A 17,563-nucleotide genomic window follows, 5' to 3' on the forward strand; every position below is an offset into this window, starting at 1 on the left:
AGGGGAGGGAGGGCGGCGCGCAGCTCCACACCCGGCAGCTGGGCGGCTCTCCCTGGCGGGCCGGCTGGATTGGAGCAGGGTGAAGCCCCCCCACAGTGTGGGGCAGGTGGGTGGACCTGGTGGGGAATAAGGAAAGTGGGAAGCAGAGTGGGCTGGAGGTGAGCTGTGGGAGCCAGAGGGCAGAGGACGAGGCATGGCAGCCCTCCCCAGGGATGGGGGAGAACATAGGGTGACAGAGTAAATACGGTAAATACCCGGAGGGGGGTGGGGGGGAAGCACTGCCTTAGCACCGGATGCCAGTGCCTTTCTGGACTCCGGCATCACCCCCTTCACCCCATGCGAGGTTGCATGCAGGGGCCAGGCACGTCACAGAACTTAGGGCAGAGGGGCTGGTGGTGAGGGGCGGACGGGAAGGGCTTTGCCGGTTCTGACACAGAGCTGGCCAAACCAGATGTCACCCATGAGCATTTTGGGGTGCCCTTCCTTCCTGAACCCCAGGAAGAGGCCCTGGTAGCAACGGCCTCATGGTTCCTCCTTGGAAGTTTCCCCTCCACACTTTGTTCTTCGAGGGCAGGGATCTGCTTTTCTCGGCGGATTCCTCACAGTGGACACATAGTGGGGCTGGGGGACTGTCCACGGAGTGAATTAAGGAGCACGAGGCCCCCCGTGCGGAATGGATGGCTGAGAAACGAGCAGCCTTGGGAGCTACCAGGAGCCTGGGCCTGTGGCCTGCAGTGGTCCGGGCCGCCGCGGTGCCCGCTGCCGCTGTGCCCGCCGGGAGCCCTCCCTGCCACCATCCCCCTTCCCCAAAAGGTATGCCACCACGCTGAGTGCCAGCAGCTGCACCGCCGGGGACCCCTCAACCTCTGTGAGGCCTGTGACAGCAAGTTCCACAGCATCATGCATTATGATGGGCACGTCCGCTTTGACCTGCCCCCGCAAGGTGAGCGTGGGGAGGGGCCCCAGCCTGTCCCTTCGAGTTCCCAGAGAAGCAGCAAATTCCCTGTCTAGGGGCACGGCGTCTTGGTAACTGTCAGCGTGGCAACAGGGCCGTCACGAGGACCGGAGCTGTGACCGAAAACAGTGAAACCCAAGAATGTTACGTCCCCTTTTCTGCTCCCAGTGTTTTAATAAGAGAAGTCCGGGGACAGTGCCCCATCTCAAGAGCAGGCCTGTCTCTATCAGGTTGTGGGTCTGCGTCTCCAGGAGCTCCTCCTCCAGCTTGCCCCCGGGCCGTCCTGGAAGAGTCCCCTTTCTTCTTGTCCTTAGGGCTGGGGACTGCTGGGCAGATCCCTCGGCCAGGCCACGGCGAGCAGAGTGGTGGAGGGTGGGGCTGGCAGGTCACGGGAACAAGAAACCCCTCCTGCTGCGTAGGGACCTGGCCCGGGCCCTGCTGGCCATCGGCTGCCTGGCCAGAAATGCCAGACCTGTCTCCCCTTATAGCAGGTCAGAGGGATGAAAAGACTCCCCGCCTCTGCCGAGCCCCCGGGACCTTGGGTGTTGTCACGGTGGTGGGGAGAGGAGGCCCCGGGGAACAGCTGTAGATGTCAGTCCCTTCCTGCAACAATCCCAGAGGCAGGATTTCCTCATCCCTATTTTATTTTATAGAAGGGTAAACTGAGGCCACAGGTGGGTTTGTACTGAAGGCGGGGCATCGCCTGGGGTGTCATCCCAGGGTCCCTGTGTCTTTTTGAGTCTAGCAATGGAGATAAGAAGCAATGACAGAGCCCCTTCCCGTCCTCACAGACCTGCAGGGCGCTCGCTCCTCCGGGGAAGGGGGAGCCCAGGGCTGGTAGTGGGATGAAAACGGGGCCAGAGAGGGAGGAGGCATGACCTTTCCTCTCACTTTACTCCAAAGGCTCTGTCCTGGCCCGGAACGTGTCTACCCGGTCGTGCCCCCCGCGCACCAGCCCTGCGGTAGACTTGGAGGAGGAAGAGGAAAGCTCTGTGGACGGCAAAGGGTAGGTGGGCAGAGCAGACACTCTGATCTGAGATCCAAGACCAGAGGCTTCCGAAGGTCTGACTGGAGCCCCCTCCCTGCCACCATGGACGTCCTGATTCCTGGAGGAGGCTGTCCAGCCTGGGCCCGCCTCCAGCTCCAGGGCTAGGACTCAGCGGGACTGGGTACCACTGGGTGTGGCTCCTGCGTTTGGCCACAAGAGGGCGCAAAGACCCTGTGGGCCTTGGGCTGCCTGAGCACACCTGAGTTATCTGTCACCCCTGGGGTGAGCAAGGAGTGCGCGGCCAGCTAGGGCCCATTCACATCCCACCCTGGTGAGGGCCTGGCCATGCCCTCTGACCTCTGCCCCCTGTTCTGCAGTGACCGGAAGAGCACAGGCCTGAAACTCTCCAAGAAGGCAAGAAGGAGACACACAGATGTAAGGAGTCCCCAGGCTGTCAAGGGGGCTTCTGCCAGCCCCTGCCCTTCCTGGGCCCGTCCCTTTCCATCCCCAAGGCTGGGCTTGTCTGCTCTGACCTCCAGGACCGGGGATGGGGTCTGGAGTGAGTGGGTCCCCCTCCCCCACCACTGTGCCCTGCAGCGCAGTACTGCCCACCTTAGCCAGGAGCCAGATGCTACAGGAACTCCTCCCTTGGGTGAGAGGGATACAGGGACCAAGGCAGGCTGGGGAGATCCTTGCATTCACTCCCATGCTGGGGTTTCCATCCTGGACCCTGGGAGGAGGTTCAGAGACAAGGGGCACCGAAATGAAGAGACCCGTGCCCTTTCAGGACCCAAGCAAGGAGTGCTTCACCCTGAAATTTGACCTGAATGTGGACATTGAGACAGAGATCGTTCCAGCCATGAAGAAAAAGTCGTTGGGGTAGGGCTTGGTGGGGCCAAGGCAGAGGGAGTGGGGCGGGGGAGGGTAGGTATGGCTTCTCAAAGGCCTAATGGTGTATGTGTGTGTGGTGGCCTGTGAGTGAGCAGGGCTCCCACCTCTGGGCAGAGCCCCCCCCCCCGTGTATCCCAACACATGTGCGCGTGGCCTAGTTCCTGGATATGGCCCGGCACGTGACAGCATCTGCCCTGGTGTGCAGACCCGCAAGTGTGAGGGCGTGGGCATGCTGGCTTGTGTGGAGACACTTGGAGGAGTGTGTGACCCTCTGTTGGCAGTTGTGTGCGTGTGTGTGTGTGTGCGTGCATGCACACCTGTATGTCTTGGTGCCTCTGTATGATCCTCTGTGGGTGTCTCCCTTCATCATCGGTAAGGTGGGGTGGAGCTGGAGCTGTGCCCAGGGTAGGGGGTCCTTCTGCCTGCCCCCTAACCCGTACCCCTCCCATCCTGGGGCAGGGAGGTGCTGCTGCCGGTGTTTGAAAGGAAGGGCGTAGCCCTGGGTAAAGTGGATATCTACCTGGACCAGTCCAACACACCCCTGTCCCTCACCTTTGAGGCCTACCGCTTCGGGGGACACTACCTGCGGGTCAAAGGTGAGTGGTGACCCTGGCAGGCAGGGTGGCTGGGCCCAGGCTGGGGCCCCCTGGAGACGGCTGCTTCTTCCCAGGCTCAGATTCCCACTGGCCACGGCCCTGAGCAGGCTCATTACCATACAGGTGTCTCTGCCGGGCCCTGGCTCTAGGTGGTGGGGGGGCGGGGCCCCAGGCGAGGGCAGCCAGGTCTTGGTTTGGATCCTCAGGAGAGAGAGGTCCGTGGTCCCCTTCACCGCTGGGGCTGAGGATCTCTCCTTCCCCCGATGCTGCCCCAGCCAAGCCAGGGGACGAGGGGAAGGTGGAGCAGGGAGTGAAGGACTCCAGGTCCCTGAGTCTGCCGGTCCCGCGGCCGGCCAGGGCCGGGACCCCCTCCTTGGAGCGTGCGGACCCCCAGAGCCGCCGGGAGAGCCTGGACATCCTGGTGAGGCACTGTGTCGGGACTGGGGGTGGGGAGCGGCTTAGCGGGAGGTCACCTGGGCCCCTCACCCCTCTCTTGGGCTTTAATTTCCCCCTCTGGAAGACGAGGCTGGCTCTGAGGACAGGGGACCCCAAGATAATGGGTCTTGTCTTTGAGTGTCTGCTGGTGCCCCAGAGTGTGTGTGTGTGTTGTGGATCCACTTGGGGCTGTGCTTATACGTGCATGAAATATGCATGTGACTGTGTGCTTGGGGCTGGGGGGGGATGGCCCAGGTGCGTTTGTGCCTGGCTTTTCCAGCCCCAGAGCAGGTACGGATCTCAGAAGAGGTGGCCTCCCGGGGTGGGCGGTGTGCAGAAACCCTCCCACATCTCAAGCTTGCCGGAGGTCTAGGGAACCCGCTGTGGGGCGGGACTGTGGGAGCCGGGGTGGGCCTGGCCTTGATCCCCCTCCCTGGCCAGGCCCCTGGGCGCCGCCGAAAGAACATGTCGGAGTTCCTGGGGGAGACGAGCATCCCTGGCCAGGAGGCCCCCGCATCTTCCAGCTGCTCTCTGCCCAGTGGCAGCAGTGGTGGTGGTGACAGCTGGAAGAACAGGGCTGCCAGTCGCTTCAGTGGCTTCTTCAGCTCAGGCCCCAGCACCAGCACCTTTGGCCGGGTAGGTGGTCCCAGGGGCCCGGGGCGGGGCAGCTGGCTGGCCCTGTCGCCTGCCCCCAACCATGGGTGTCCTTCCAGGAGGTGGACAAGATGGAGCAGCTGGAGAGCAAACTGCACGCGTACGGCCTCTTCGGGCTGCCCCGGCTGGCCCGGCGGCTGCGCTTCGACCACGACTCGTGGGAGGAGGAGGGAGATGAGGAGGAGGAGGACGACGACGCCTGCCTACAGCTGGAGGACAGCTGGCGGGAGCTCACTGACGGGCATGAGGTCGGTACCACCGCAGTGATAGGCCTTTCTGTGGGGCAGCCCTGCCAGGCTGCTGACATCATTAACTCACCGTGGGGAAACAGAGTGCAGCGCCACTTGGCTGACTCAATGGCAGAGGAGGGCCCAGAACTCGGGGGACCTCCATGTTCCCGCCGGGGAAAAGGACGTGGCCTGCAAGGTTGCGTGTCTCCTCCCCTGGACCTCTTGGCCGACCCCCGACCCGCTGCCCTTCCTGCAGAAGCTGACGCGGAGGCAGTGCCACCAGCAGGAGGCGGTGTGGGAGCTCCTGCACACGGAGGCCTCCTACATTAAGAAACTGCGGGTGATCACCAACGTGAGTGTGGGGCCACACCTGGCCCAGAGCCAGCCTTCCCCCCTGCCCCAGCCCCGTAGCCTCCCACGGGGGGCCCTTGAGCAGAGTTAGGGGCTTTGCAGAAGGAACATGGGAAGGAGAGGGAGAAGGGCTGCTCCCCAGGGAGGAGGAGATGAGTCCCACAGGCCAGGCACCTGCCGGGTGCTTTGGGCAAGTGTGTGGCATCGGCTGGGTGGACACTGGGCACATTGACTCAGTGATTATTCCCGAGCACTCGCTGTGTACGAGCTGTCCAGCAGCCACGCCCTGGACCCCTGGACGTGGAGATGGAGAAAGAGAGAGAGTGTGTGTGTGGGTGTGGGTGTGTGTGTATGTACTTCGGCCAGGGGAGCGCACCTATCCTGAGCTTGGGGTTCATGGAGAACGTCCTCGTTAAAACTCGGAGGCTGAGCCAGGGCAGAGAAGGAGGAAAGAGCTCCAGGTGTGACTGCAAGGCCAGTCTCCCAGAGATGTCCCTGCAGGTGGGGGCGGGGCAGGCTCACCCCCAGCTGGGCTGTGGAGGCTGGGCCTTTTCTGATGGGGTGAACCGGCTCTGTCCCGGGCTGCTTCAGGGTTTCCTGGGAGGGGGAAGGGGTACAGGGGAGTCTGAGTCTGGGTGGGGCGTCGGGACCGGGACGCCCCCCAGCTGCCTCGCTCCCTGCCCCCACAGCTGTTCCTCTGCTGCCTCCTGAACCTGCAAGAGTCGGGGCTGCTGTGCGAGGTGAGGCGAGGCCTGGGCCCCGGTGCCGATGGAAGAGGCGGGGCTGGGGGCGGGGCTTGTCGTGGGGGCGGGGCCGAGCGCACCTCCCGCCCCGCTCAGGTGGAGGCCGAGCGCCTGTTCAGCAACATCCCCGAGATCGCGCGGCTGCACCGCGGACTGTGGGCCAGCGTGATGGCGCCGGTGCTGGAGAAGGCGCGGCGCACGCGGACGCTGCTGCAGCCCGGGGACTTCCTCAGAGGCTTCAAGATGGTACGGGCCGGGCCGGACCCCGGCGGGGGCACTGCGTCAGGTCCGGAGCGCCAATCCGGTCTGCCCATCACCCCAGCCCCTCCCTCCCACCCACCAGTGGCCCCAGAGGACCCCTAGTGTTGCGGGACAAAGAATTCCGAGTCGGTCGCCGGGTTTGAACCCCACCAGGCCACCCGCCTTTCCTCCCTAGGGAGGGCGGTCACTTCCGCGGAAGTTGGGTTTGGACACTGGGGTGATAACACTTGCCACACCTTGGGGTGGTCACGAAAGTGCCTGAAGAGGGGCTGGCGCAGGGCCCGGCCGCGGAGAGCGCGCGGTGACCGGGCCTGTTCCGCCCCGGGCCAGTTCGGCTCCCTGTTCAAGCCCTACGTCCGGTACTGCCTGGAGGAGGAGGGCTGCATGGAGTACATGCGCTGCCTGCTGCGCGACAACGACCTCTTCCGGGCCTACGTCACGGTGAGCGCGGTGGGGGGGAGGGGGCGCAGGACGGTGGGCGGGGCCGGGGCGGGGCCAGGAGCACGGGGGCGGAGCTTACCTGAGCCCCGCCCGCGCCGCAGTGGGCCGAGAAGCACCCGCAGTGCCAGCGGCTGAAGCTGAGCGACATGCTGGCCAAGCCCCACCAGCGGCTCACCAAGTACCCGCTGCTGCTCAAGTCGGTGCTGAGGAGGACGGACGAGCCGCGCGCCAAGGAGGCCGTCGTCACCATGGTAACCGGGGCGGCGGGCGGGGTCCCCCCTCTGCCGCTCGGGGCCCTCCCCGGACCCCGGGCCTGACCCCGCCGTCGCCCGCCCCGCTGCGCAGATCGACTCCGCCGAGCGCTTCATCCACCACGTGAACGCGTGCATGCGGCAGCGGCAGGAGCGACAGCGGCTGGCGGCCGTGGTGAGCCGCATCGACGCCTACGAGGTGGTGGAGGGCAGCAACGACGAGGTGGACAAGGTGGGGGACCCCTGGCCCTGCTGGAACGGAGCGAGGCCAGACTGGCAGCCCGGGGCTGTGCTGGGAATCTCGCTTGAGGAGGCCGGGGCGAGAGCGGGCGTCGGACCCTGACCTGTCTACACCCCCCCCCCCCCACCCATCACCAGCTCCTGAAGGAGTTCCTGCACCTAGACCTGACAGCACCCATCCCTGGCGCCTCCCCTGAGGAGACGCGACAGCTGCTGCTGGAGGGGAGCCTGAGGATGAAGGAGGGGAAGGACGGCAAGGTGACTCCGGGTCCCTGCGCCCCGGGGCCCCTTCCCCACCTCCTGCTCTGTGCGTTTGGACCACCCTTTCCTGGGAACCTTCTGGGCCCTAGTTAATGGTTCTTCGCTGCTGTGTCAGTTGGGGCAGCAGTTCAAGAAGGAATGGCTTTGTGGTCACTTGAGGGCTCAATGACCTCCTGTAGTGTATTCTGTACAGGTGTGGCGGCATGGGCACAGCCGGTGGGGCCCTGGGCTTGCCCCCCTGCTGGCGCCATAAGGGTTCTTGGTTGGGGGGGGGTGCGTTCCAAGAGCAGGTCACGAACAGCCCAGAGCCTGGCTTCTGAGCTACTAATCCCAGGTGCATAACCCAGAGCCTGCAAATTGTGGTTTTAAAGATTTATTTATTTATTTGAGAGAGAGTAAAAGAGTGCATGCAAGCAGGGAGAGGGGGAGAGGGCGAGAAACAGACTCCCCACTGAGAGCGGAGCCCGGTGGGGGACTGATCTCAGGACCCCGAGGTCATGACCTCAGCTGCAACCAAGAGTAGGATGCTTAACCAGCTGAGCCACCCAGGAACCCCCAAATTGTGGTTTTCAAAATCACAGACCATAAATTCCCTTTTTCTCTTTAATCTGAACTTTTTACTGAAATAAATTATACTTGTATAGCTCCATGAAAGAATAAAATCTTGCTCTTCATTTTAGTTTTTTAGAAGACTTTATTTATTTGAGAGAAAGAGAGAGCATGAGTGGTGGAGGGGCAGAGGGAAAAGCAGACTCCGCACTGAGTAGGGAGCCTGATGTGGGGCTGGATCCCGGGACCCCGACATCGTGACCTGAGCCGAAGGCAGACGCTGAACTGACTAAGCTACCCAGGCGCCCCTCTTTTCATTTTAATTTTATTCTCAGGGTCATGGGAGGCAGGGAGCAGGGAAGGTGTTTGACAAAATCTGAGTGCCCCCAGCGACATCACCAAAGTGCAGTAAGGAAGGGCTGGTGCAGGACCCAGCCCAAGAGAGGGTGTCCCAGCAGACAGGCTGCGGTCCCAGGACCCTGGCCCTGATCCCCGGCCTCGCCCGCTCCCCTTGCTGCCCCCCACCCCTGCAGATGGACGTGTACTGCTTCCTCTTTACGGACCTTCTCTTGGTGACCAAGGCAGTGAAGAAGGCTGAGAGGACCAAGGTCATCCGCCCCCCACTGCTGGTGGACAAGATTGTGTGCCGAGAGCTACGAGACCCTGGTGAGGAGCCCGGCCTATCACAGGCCAGGAGCTGGCGGGCAGGGGCTCCGGGTCCTAGCCGATGCTGATTTGAGCGCCTCCTCACCAGGCTCTTTTCTGCTCATCTATCTGAACGAGTTCCACAGTGCCGTGGGCGCCTACACGTTCCAGGCCAGCGGTCAGGCTCTGTGCCGCGGCTGGGTGGACGCCATTTACAACGCCCAGGTGGGGACCGAGTGGTGGGTGTACGGGTGCAGGGGGGCGCGGGCAGGGTGTCGGGGGGCGGGGGGACGGCTGTTCACAACCCCCGCCCCCACCTGCAGAACCAGCTGCAGCAGCTGCGTGCCCAGGAGCACCCAGGCAGCCAGCAGCACCTGCAGAGCCTGGAGGAGGAGGAGGATGAGCAGGAGGAGGAAGACGACGAGGAAGAGGAGGAGGAGGAAGGCGGGGAGAGTAGCACCTCTGCTGCCAGCTCCCCCACCATCCTGCGCAAAAGCAGCAACAGTCTCAACTCCCAGCACTGGTATGCGCCCCCCAGCCCCTGCCAGCAGAGCAGACCCGGCCCCAAGGCACCTGACCCTGCACAGGGCCCAGGCACGGCCCCTTCCTCCGAATGGTTCCGTGTGGGGGAGAGGGCTGTGCCACCCACCTGAGTCCAGGTGGGCTTGGCAAAGGGTTTTTAGTTGGAGTGCCAACTCTGATGGTCTGGTGTTAGCCGGGCGGAGAGCCAAGCCAAGGGCTCTCGAACTGTGTCCGTCCAGAAGGAGTCTTGTGGTGGTGCCAGGTGCCATTCCCGGGGTCCGCGTTACGGGTGTAGGAGTTGGGAGATCGGGCTGGTGGCCACACGCTTGCTCTGGAGAGGCCAGAGGCTGTAGACCTGTGGGTGCCCAAGCAGGGGCTGTACCAGGCCACCCGGGCAGCTGGCCTGAGCATCTCCTCCTGGCTCCACAGTGCTTCCGATGGCTCCACCGAGACCCTGGCCATGGTTGTGGTGGAGCCTGGGGAGACGCCATCCTCTCCGGAGTTCGAGGGCGGCCCCTTCAGCTCCCAGTCGGACGAGACCTCCCTGAGCACCACAGCCTCCTCTGTCACGCCCACCAGCGAGCTGCTGCCTCTGGGCCCCGTGGATGGCCGCTCCTGCTCCATGGACTCCGCCTATGGCACCCTCTCCCCAACCTCCCTGCAAGACTTTGCGGCCCCCACCCCTGCGGGGGAGCCAGTGCCCCGGCCCCCAGAATTGCCACAAGCCCCCTCACCTCCACCCTCACCCCGCCTCCGCCGCCGCACACCCGTTCAGCTGCTGCCCCGTCTGCCCCACCTGCTCAAGTCCAAATCTGAGGCCAGCCTCCTCCAGCTGCTGTCAGGGGCCACCACGTGCAGAGCACCCCCCTCGCCTAGCCGCAGTCTGTCAGAACTCTGCTTGGCCGTCACAGTCCCCGGCACGAGGACTCAGGGTTTCCCTCGGGAAGCTGGGTCCAGCTGGGCTCACCGGGGGACACAAAACCCTGGCCGTGGCTCTGAGCCATCAGAGCTGGAGGGCAGAACCAGCTGCCTGGTGGGGGAGCCCGAAAGACCCACCAGGAGAAGCAAAGAACTGCCCAGGGTCCAGCCCGAGCCCCACCCAGGGATCTCTGCCCAGCACCGGAAGCTGACGCTCGCCCAGCTCTACCGAATCAGGACCACCCTGCTGCTTAACTCGACGCTTACTGCCTCGTGAGTGGCCTGGGGTCGAAGGCTGGTGGCCCGGTGTGCTGGCAGTGGGGGGCACTGAGCCTCAGGAATGGGTAGGGGCACTCTTAAAGCGGGGAGCAGGTGGCATTAGGGGATGGGGACGGGAGCCTGCTCCAGAGCCTACACGATGGTATCTGCAGAGGGCAGTGGGGAAGGGGCCTAAGAGTTCCAGTGGGGCAGGAGGACGGCCAGAGCCCCTCCGAGGGGCATCAACCAGAGAAGGACTATCTCTCCTTTCCCCTCTCTTGCAGGGAGGTCTGAGCAGAGGAAGGCCCCCAAGGGAGCCCCTGACCGAGCGACGGCAGACAGCGTGCCTCCTGGGGCATCCCGCCCCCAGCTCTGGCTGCTGCCTCTGCCCGCAGCAGCCAGACTGCCGGGCAGGACCCCCGATTTGCACTTTGCCGGACTGGATGGAAGTGGAGGAGCGTTGAGCTGAGTGCCAGGCCCAGGCTGCAGTACTTCCTCAGGACCCCCAACAAGGCCACCTTCACTAACCTGTCCACCGCCCCCACCAAGTCCTCCCCAGCCCCACAGAGTCCCTTGCTCGCTGCTCCTGGATCGCCCACTCCAGTCTTCCGGGCTGGGCTCCGGGGTGGCCCTTCCCCTCCAGCCTCATCTGGCCCCAGCTGGGATGTTTGTTCCCCTGGTCTGGCCTTCCTCCCTCCCAGTCCCACAGGCCACCCCAGGCTTGGGTTCGGCTCTGTGTAAGTTTCCATATTTATTGAGCTTTTGATTCTTTTATAAAGACTTGTATGTACTACTGGAAGGAGTCCTTTGCTTTTGGAACCCACCCCTTTCCTGACTCAGGTGCGCTGGAGCCCTGGCGCAGGTACCTGTCACTCCTGTCCCCCTCCACGTGTGGTAGGGCACCACTGGAGGAGACCGTGGACGAGCATTAGTGAATTAACACAGCAGCACCCCAAAATCAGCCCCACCCCTGCCTCAACCACAAGGTCCACCCTAGAGCCCCCATGAAGTGCTCCCTCCCAGGAGGTGCCCTGGAGGGCCCCACCCTGGGGGTCCCCGTAAGTTTATGGCAGGGTGGGCGATGTGTCTAAGGCTTCATGAAGAATGCCCCCTAGGATCCCCCCTCCAGGGGCGGGTCCCTGAACCCACAGCCCGGCAGGATCTGGGGAGGCTGGATCTCCGTCCTGCGTCCTGCGTCCTGCGTAGTTCTGGCCCAGCCCCTCGTGGCTGAGGGAGGGGTGAGGCCGAAGGAGGGAAGTCACTGCACCTGGAAGTGGTAGTGTCGGGGTTGAGGCTAGAACCCAGGCTTGGGGACCACGATGCAGCCCTGACCTGTGTACACCTTGCTGCCCCCAGGCCGCCTCAGGTGAGCGCAGGTGCCCAGGGGCAGGCCGCGTGGGCTGGGGGCCCCGCCCTGACCCCCACCCCCGAGGCGGGCTTCTCTGGGCGGCTTGGGGCAGAGCAGGCAGGCAGAGCGGGCAGAGCGGGGAAGCCCCCGGGCTGGCGCATGCCTGTCGCCTGCTGCCGGAGGGCCCAGCAAGGTGCCAAGAGCCATGGAGTTGCGGCTGGGGGGCTACATGGCAGCGGCGGCTGCGGTGAGTGGGGGAGCATGGCGGGGGGGGGTGGACAGCCTGGAGCCTGACCTCAGGCTCGGTCCCTGCGCTGTGAATGAAGGGGCCCAACTTCCTTGGGAAGTGTGGCAGCCCCACCCCCCACCTTTCAACTTACTTAGAGACTCAGCTAGTTAGAGGTTCAGCCGGGCGGGGCCCTTCCGCTGAGAGGAAACCCGCGCCCAGGGGCCAGAGGGGTCTAGGGGCCCTAGGTGGGGAAAGATCTGGGTCCCCCACCTTAAAGAGAGCATCAGGGGATGGGGCGGCCCGCCGATGCCGGCGCCCTGGCGGAGGCAGTACGCGCCAGAGGAGCTGGCTGGGGACGTCTGCTCTGCTTCCCCCAAGTCTGGTCCTCGCAGGGTGGGAAGGGGAGCTCGTGACCCCACAGCCAGGGGCACCTCTTCTACTCAAGAACCCGAGAAGTGGGCTGCTCTGAGGGCAAGCGGGGGTGCCCCCCCGAAGTAGACCAGTTGGAGCAGGGAGGGGCCCGGTGTGGCGAGCCCCGCTGGAGCCAGCAGCGCCGTCCTCCAGGTCCTACTCCTTGTGCTGCCGGGCGCCCGGGGCCAGCACAGCACTCCCGGTCCTCCGTGTGCCTGTGCCTACAATGTCCAGAAGAGGAGCGGCCTGTTCTGTTGCAAGGGCTGTCCAGCAGGTGAGCCGTTGAAGGGGTGGGAGGGCTTGGGGGAAAGTGAGGGCAAACAAAGGGAGTTGGGGGTCAGACAGGGTCAAGGAGACAGGGGAGGTGGGGGAGGTAGGGAGCCAGAGAGAGGAAGGAAGAGACGGGAACGTGGGAACCCCTGTGACTGTCTGACCCAGGTTTGATTTCCACAGGGCACTACCTGAAGGCCCCCTGCCCAAAGCCTTGCGGAACCGCCACCTGCCTTCCGTGCCCCCGGGGCACCTTCCTGGCCAGGGAGAACCACCATGAGACCCGCTGTACCCGCTGCCAGGCCTGTGATGAGGAGGGTGAGGGGCCTAGTGCTCAGTGGGGGGCTGGAGCAGTCCATGGCCAGGTATTTCTGAAGGAGGGGCTGGCTTGGGCTTAACCTCTGGGTGTGACAGGCCTGTGTCCGCCCATGCCAGGCCTCCGCCCTGATCCTGCCCTGAAATGCCTTTGCCCCTTTCTCCCTGTTGCCCCTCCTCTCGCTGCATGTGCCTCAGCCTGGGATCTGTGGCGATCTCCATGCTTCTCTCCCTTTGGGGGTGGCGCTGTCTCTGGTCTGTCCCCGTCTCCATTTTCCAGGGGATCTGCCCCCAGTCCCCGGGGGAGGGGGCTCTGGCCCTGATGGCCTCCATTTCCCCCATCTCCTGAACACTCCGGCCAGTCTCCCAGGTGGCCGTGACGAACTGCTCAACGGTGGCGGACACCCACTGTGGCTGTGAGCCAGGCCGGTTCCCGGAGTGCTTGGTCAAGCCCTGCAAGGTCGGCTCGCCCTTCCGCTGCCACCCATGCTCAGACTGCAGGGCCCTGCACCGCCACACACGGGTGCCCTGTGAGTACCCCCATTCCGGGCTACCTCCCCCACCCCCCAACTCCCTCTCTCCCTTCCTGACCCACAAGCCGTCTCCTGGACTGCAGGTTCTGCCAGCGATTCGGACTGCGGGACCTGCCTGCCTGGCTTCTATGAAGAGGGCAACAGCTGCGCGCCCTGCCCCACGTAACTTCCTGGCTGCCCCGGGGCAGGGAAAGGGAGACTGGGAGCCAAGTGCGGATCTCAGGGAAGGGGAGGGAGCTTGGTCCTTGGATGCTAGAGGGAAATCTGCGTTCCCCTTAGGACGGATAAACAGGGGGCGTATCTTCACCCTTTGTCAGAATTTCCTGTGGTCTTTCCAGCTGCGCATTAAAGAAGTATAGGCTTTGTCAGATTATAGAGAGAGCCACGTTGATACACTTTCAAAACTTGGGCTGAGATTCAAGATCTGCCGCTTGTCCTCTGGGAGATCTTGGGCAAGTTACTTCGCCTCTCTGATCCATGGCTTCCCCGTGTGCAGGTTCTCCCCAGGGCTGAGAGTAAGGGGTAAAGCACTTTGTCCGAGCGTCTCCTGAGCCCCGGGTGTATTAAGCACCTGCCATCTTCCAGAGATGCTCTAGGTGCTGGGGACACGACAGGGAACAAAGGAGGCAAATCCGGTGCTCACGGGGCTGACATTCTTGTGACCCTCAATCTAGACTACAAGAAGCTTCTTAAGCAGTGGCTGTCACTGTTGTTCCTGGGGACACTACTTTGGGAACATTCCTGGTAGTGTGGCTCCCGGGGATGAGGCCTAGGGAGGAAAGGGCCTCTGGGATGGAGAAGACGTGAAGCCCCTCTTGGGTGTGTTCTCCCTCACTCCCACCCCCCCCCTTGCAGGAGCACCCTCGGGAGCTGTCCTGAGCCCTGCGTGACTGTTTGTGGCTGGAGGCAGAGTACGTGGGTGCTGGGAATTGGAGCAGGACTGCTGGGATGGGCCCGGGGAGACTGGGGGAGACTGGGGGAGGCCGCAACCCCACCGCTCACCAGCTCTTCTCGCAGTGTTCTGGGTCCAGGTGCTCCTGGCTGGCCTGGTGGTCCCGCTCCTGCTTGGTGCTATGCTGACCTACACCTACCACCGCTGCCAGCCTTGCAAGCCCAGTGTTGCTAGTAAGTACAGGGGCGCATGCGTGCACACGTTTCTAGGGGCATGTGGTCAGCATGGGTAGCCCCGAGCCCACTCAGCCCCGATGCAGAGAGCTGGGGCGGGGGTGTACAGGGGAACACAAGAGGACTTGGACCAGCACCCAGGTCTAGGAGTCTTGCCTGGTTGCTGATGAGATTCTCTTTGTCCCTCGGCAGATGAAGCTGGGACAGAGGCCCTGACTCCCCTACAGGTAAGCACAGAAGTAGTATTCTGGGAAGAGGGCGAGCCGGCACCCAGGCTGCAACGTTCTGGAGCTGAGAGGTTGGGCCTTATGATAGCCCATGATCCCCAGGGTCTGGCATGGGGCCTGGCACAGAGTAGACCTAACGAACGCCTGTGAGTTCTCTGAGTTCTGAGCGACTGAGAGCAGCATAGCACCTGTCCCTAAGTGGCTCTCAAAGGGCTGGGCTCCAGACAGGTTCTGTGGGATGAGTGCCCCAGGCCCCGCCTCAGACTGGGCTGCGGGGAACAAGAGCAGGCCAGCAAGGGCAGGGTATTCCAGGCCGAGGAAATAGTCGTTCTGGGCCACAGCGCAAGGTTATGGCCAACTGCAGGAGGCAGCCTTGGGGAATGTTTGCTGACCCAGCCAGGGAATGGCCGCTCCAGGCCAGGGACCGCAGACAAGGGGCCTTATTTAGGCAAGTTGGGTTGACCTGGGGCTTCTCTTGGCTTTCAGGCCACCCACCTCTCACCCAGGGACAGCACCCACGCCCTCCTAATGCCACTCGGCAGTAGTGAGAAGGTCCACACCGTCCAGCTGGTTGGCAACGGCTGGAGCCCTGGCTCCCCCCAGACCCAGGAGGCGCCCTGCCCGCAGGTGGCATGGTCCTGGAACACGCTGACCAGCGGAGCTCCTGGTAAGGGACCTCGCTGGCCTGAGGCCTAGACCCCACCCTCCCGAGATGCGGACTCGGTTCCTGGGGCACCACCTGGCCCCTTCCCATCCCGAGCCGATCAGGGGGTCGTCCCTGGCCCGCCCTAACCGCGGTTCCCGCCCGCGCCCTCCCCTGCCGCCATCCCTGCCCCACCTCCGGCGCGGGTTCGCCCTCCCCACTGGCCCTCTCCGCCCCGCCCTCAGACCCGCCGCAGCCGCCGCTGCCCCCGCCGCCGCCCCCGCCCCCGCCGCTCTCGCCAGCGCCCCCTGCAGGCTCGGCGGCCGCCACGCTCCAGCCCGGCCCGCAGCTCTACGACGTGATGGACGCGGTGCCCGTGCGGCGCTGGAAGGAGTTCGTGCGCACCCTGGGGCTGCGCGAGGCGGAGATCGAGGCCGTGGAGGTGGAGGTCGGCCGCTTCCGCGACCAGCAGTACGAGATGCTCAAGCGCTGGCGCCAGCAGCAGCCCGCGGGCTTGGGCGCCGTCTACGCGGCGCTGGAGCGCATGGGGCTGGACGGCTGCGCCGAGGAGCTGCGCAGCCGCCTGCAGCGCGGCCCATGACCCAGGGCGTGCCCCCCCAACCCCGCCGCCCCGGAGCTCGGCGGCCCTAACAGAGCCCTAAGTACGGTTACTTATGCGTGTAGACATCTTATGTCACTTACGGAGCCCGACCCCGCCCTGCGCCGGCGGCCCTCCCCGCCCGCGCCCGGCTCCTGCCCGCGGCCGAGACGCGCGGACGGGCGCGGACGGGCGCGGCCGGCGGCGGCTCGCACTGTCCGCGCCCGAGTGCGGGAGGCCCCGCTATTAAATCTGTGAACACATCTACTGCGTGGCGTTTCCGCGGGGCTGGGGCGCTACGTGGCCCTGGCCTGGCTTCCTGGGGGCGTCGAAAGGGAGCCGGAAGTCTCGTCACCCCGGGGTCGGGGACCCACGTAGGAGGCCGGTGCGGCCCTCGGCTCCCAGGCCGCACCCCGCCCCCTCGGCCGTGCCCCAGTTACCCCGAAAGGCAGAGGAAGTCGCGGCGACGGCGCGAGAGAGTGAACGTCAGCCCCGGCGGCTGAGAGAGCTTTAATAGGGGAGCGGGGCGGCAGGCAGCTTGGGGGGGGGACGCGAGTGCGGGGCCCCCGCCCCCCTACTCCCCACCCGCGCCGCGGGAGGGCCCGGGAGCGCGGGGCGTGGGTGCGCAGACTTCACGGCGGGGGCGGGCGGGCAGGGGACGGGCCCCGAGCGGCAGCTCCGTCCCGACGGCAGGTTGCTGTTACCGCTTCTGGTAAACAAGTGACTGAGAGGAAGGCCTCGCGCGGATGGGAAATGCGGCCCGGGCGGGCAGGGCGCGGATCTGGGTCAGGACTGGAGGAAAACCCCTTCCCCGAGCGCGGGGCCTGCCTCCGCCCAGGATGCGCCAGCCACGCGGGTTCCGGGCTACGGGGGAGGGGGCTGCGGCCGGTCGCGCGCGCCCCGCGGGGAAACAAAGTCGCCACCCACGGGGCCGGGGAGATCTCTGCGCGACCTTCCACGCGCATGCAAATGTATGTAAATAGGCATGCAAATAAGCAGCATCTTTTTGCGTCAGCAGCTTGCTTGGGCACTTTTTCTGGGCGGCTGCGGCGGCGGGCGCGCTCCAGCGTCGCCCCGGGCTGGGGGTGCGGAGGCCGGAGACGGGGCAGGGAGGGGTTCCAGCGCGGGAGGGGGAAAGCAGCGCGGCTCCCAGCCCTTCCGCCCGGGGCCGGGCAGGCAGGGGCGGAGGCTGGGGCCCCTCGAGCTCACGCGGCTGCGAGCAGGAGGGCGGCATCTAGTACTTATTGATGTCCCCCTTCTTCAGGATGATCTGTCGCTGCCAGGGCGCCAGCTTGGTCTCGTCGTAGCCCAGCGTCCGCAGCTTCTCCGACTGCTCTTTCTCTCGCTGCATCCTCTCCTGCTTCTGTCGCTCCTCTTCTTTCCTAGGCGTGGTGTGGGGGCAGAAGGGCGGGCAGGGGTGAGGGTGGGCCAGGCACCGTGAGGGGCTCACGGCTGTCAAGTAGTGGCTCCCGGAGGGTGGGGGCTGAGTTGCTAAGGACGGAGGGGCTAGTTGTTGGTGGCCAGGGCAATGAGTTCCAGGAGCAGAAGGGCTAGGGGATGGGGATTGCGTGGGGAGGCACAGGGCAGGGTTGGTGGGCACAGGGGGGCTTGGTTGAGGGCAGACTGGAGTCACCCGGGCACACCCACGAGCTGGGGGGTGAGTGAGAGGCTATGG

The 17,563-nt window shown here is 64.7% G+C and overlaps 3 protein-coding genes across 11 annotated transcripts in view; 2 read left to right on the plus strand and 1 right to left on the minus strand.

Moving 5' to 3' along the window:
* The window catches only part of PLEKHG5 (pleckstrin homology and RhoGEF domain containing G5), a 25,707-nt gene extending 14,568 nt beyond the window's left edge, over window positions 1-11,139 (plus strand). For 3 of the 7 annotated variants that reach the window (XM_032301443.1, XM_032301444.1, XM_032301441.1), the window contains 20 exons: window positions 814-943; window positions 1,859-1,961; window positions 2,321-2,378; window positions 2,731-2,822; window positions 3,294-3,430; window positions 3,706-3,851; window positions 4,307-4,501; window positions 4,579-4,767; window positions 5,006-5,101; window positions 5,790-5,840; window positions 5,940-6,089; window positions 6,435-6,545; window positions 6,647-6,796; window positions 6,891-7,028; window positions 7,175-7,294; window positions 8,380-8,512; window positions 8,601-8,716; window positions 8,815-9,014; window positions 9,443-10,204; window positions 10,474-11,139. In XM_032301443.1, the coding sequence (XP_032157334.1) occupies window positions 814-943; window positions 1,859-1,961; window positions 2,321-2,378; window positions 2,731-2,822; window positions 3,294-3,430; window positions 3,706-3,851; window positions 4,307-4,501; window positions 4,579-4,767; window positions 5,006-5,101; window positions 5,790-5,840; window positions 5,940-6,089; window positions 6,435-6,545; window positions 6,647-6,796; window positions 6,891-7,028; window positions 7,175-7,294; window positions 8,380-8,512; window positions 8,601-8,716; window positions 8,815-9,014; window positions 9,443-10,204; window positions 10,474-10,483 (3,087 nt within the window). In that variant the 3' untranslated portion in view covers window positions 10,484-11,139. Of the gene's footprint in view, window positions 1-810; window positions 944-1,858; window positions 1,962-2,320; window positions 2,379-2,730; window positions 2,823-3,293; window positions 3,431-3,705; window positions 3,852-4,306; window positions 4,502-4,578; window positions 4,768-5,005; window positions 5,102-5,789; window positions 5,841-5,939; window positions 6,090-6,434; window positions 6,546-6,646; window positions 6,797-6,890; window positions 7,029-7,174; window positions 7,295-8,379; window positions 8,513-8,600; window positions 8,717-8,814; window positions 9,015-9,442; window positions 10,209-10,473 lie in introns of those variants that run through there. The other 4 variants (XM_032301445.1, XM_032301442.1, XM_032301439.1 and 1 more) reach the window with 3 other exon arrangements.
* A 102-nt stretch (window positions 11,140-11,241) lies between these two features.
* On the plus strand, window positions 11,242-16,151 carry TNFRSF25 (TNF receptor superfamily member 25). Of its 2 annotated transcripts, none has more exons than XM_032301446.1 (10): window positions 11,242-11,784; window positions 12,331-12,451; window positions 12,631-12,765; window positions 13,125-13,292; window positions 13,379-13,457; window positions 14,151-14,206; window positions 14,313-14,420; window positions 14,613-14,647; window positions 15,134-15,314; window positions 15,536-16,151. In XM_032301446.1, exons 1-10 carry the CDS (start codon window positions 11,743-11,745, stop codon window positions 15,889-15,891), a joined length of 1,281 nt encoding a protein of 426 aa, XP_032157337.1. In that variant the 5' UTR covers window positions 11,242-11,742; the 3' UTR covers window positions 15,892-16,151. The 2 variants fall into 2 exon arrangements, with proteins under 2 accessions (XP_032157337.1, XP_032157338.1); XM_032301447.1 differs by having other exon boundaries at window positions 15,605-16,151.
* A 233-nt stretch (window positions 16,152-16,384) lies between these two features.
* Window positions 16,385-17,563, minus strand: part of ESPN (espin) — a 31,057-nt gene continuing 29,878 nt past the window's right edge. For both annotated transcript variants that reach the window (XM_032301437.1, XM_032301436.1), the window contains one exon: window positions 16,385-17,270. In XM_032301437.1, the coding sequence (XP_032157328.1) occupies window positions 17,123-17,270 (148 nt within the window). In that variant the 3' untranslated portion in view covers window positions 16,385-17,122. The remainder of the gene's footprint in view (window positions 17,271-17,563) is intronic.

This window comes from Mustela erminea, chromosome 10, assembly GCF_009829155.1.
Source record: "Mustela erminea isolate mMusErm1 chromosome 10, mMusErm1.Pri, whole genome shotgun sequence".
Classification (NCBI taxonomy): domain Eukaryota; kingdom Metazoa; phylum Chordata; class Mammalia; order Carnivora; family Mustelidae; genus Mustela; species Mustela erminea.

Excerpts from the sequence above, each read along its gene's own strand:
- TNFRSF25 (XM_032301446.1), top strand. The coding sequence starts at position 11,743 with ATGGAGTTGCGGCTGGGGGGCTACATGGCAGCGGCGGCTGCG. Across the intron at positions 11,785-12,330 it reads ACATGGCAGCGGCGGCTGCG|GTCCTACTCCTTGTGCTGCC; the intron begins GTGAGTGGGGGA and ends GCCGTCCTCCAG. Across the intron at positions 13,458-14,150 it reads AGCTGCGCGCCCTGCCCCAC|GAGCACCCTCGGGAGCTGTC; the intron begins GTAACTTCCTGG and ends CCCCCCTTGCAG.